Raw genomic sequence first — 319 nt, forward strand, 5'->3', positions numbered from 1 at the left:
GCCCGGCCCAGCCCCCCCAGGCCCCCCTGCCCCCGCAGGGCCCGCTGCCCAGGAGGATACGACCCTCATGCCACGCTCCAGCGGGTCGGTGAGCAGCAGCCCCCGCGGTGCGTAGATCTTTTCATTCTGCTCCTGGATGAACTTGGAGATCTTCTTCAGCACCTGCCGAGGCCACAGCACGTGGAGCAGGCCGCCCTGCAGCCCCCAGCCCCTGCCAGCCGGGGCCAAGGCACCGATCCCTGGGCCGGCCGAGCCCCCGCTGCGCTCAGACACGATGCTGCGCCCCGAGACTGGCCTGCGGCTCCGACGCCCTCCCCGG

The 319-nt window shown here is 72.7% G+C and overlaps 1 protein-coding gene across 1 annotated transcript in view; it reads right to left on the bottom strand.

The window, feature by feature from the left end:
• Positions 1-319, bottom strand: part of GOLGA7B (golgin A7 family member B) — an 8828-nt gene that overhangs the window by 587 nt on the left and 7922 nt on the right. Inside the window, exon 4 of the mRNA XM_025215633.1 lies at positions 37-162. Within this exon, the coding sequence (XP_025071418.1) occupies positions 37-162 (126 nt within the window). The remainder of the gene's footprint in view (positions 1-36; positions 163-319) is intronic.

This window comes from Alligator sinensis, unplaced genomic scaffold, assembly GCF_000455745.1.
Source record: "Alligator sinensis unplaced genomic scaffold, ASM45574v1 scaffold859_1, whole genome shotgun sequence".
NCBI lineage: Eukaryota > Metazoa > Chordata > Crocodylia > Alligatoridae > Alligator > Alligator sinensis.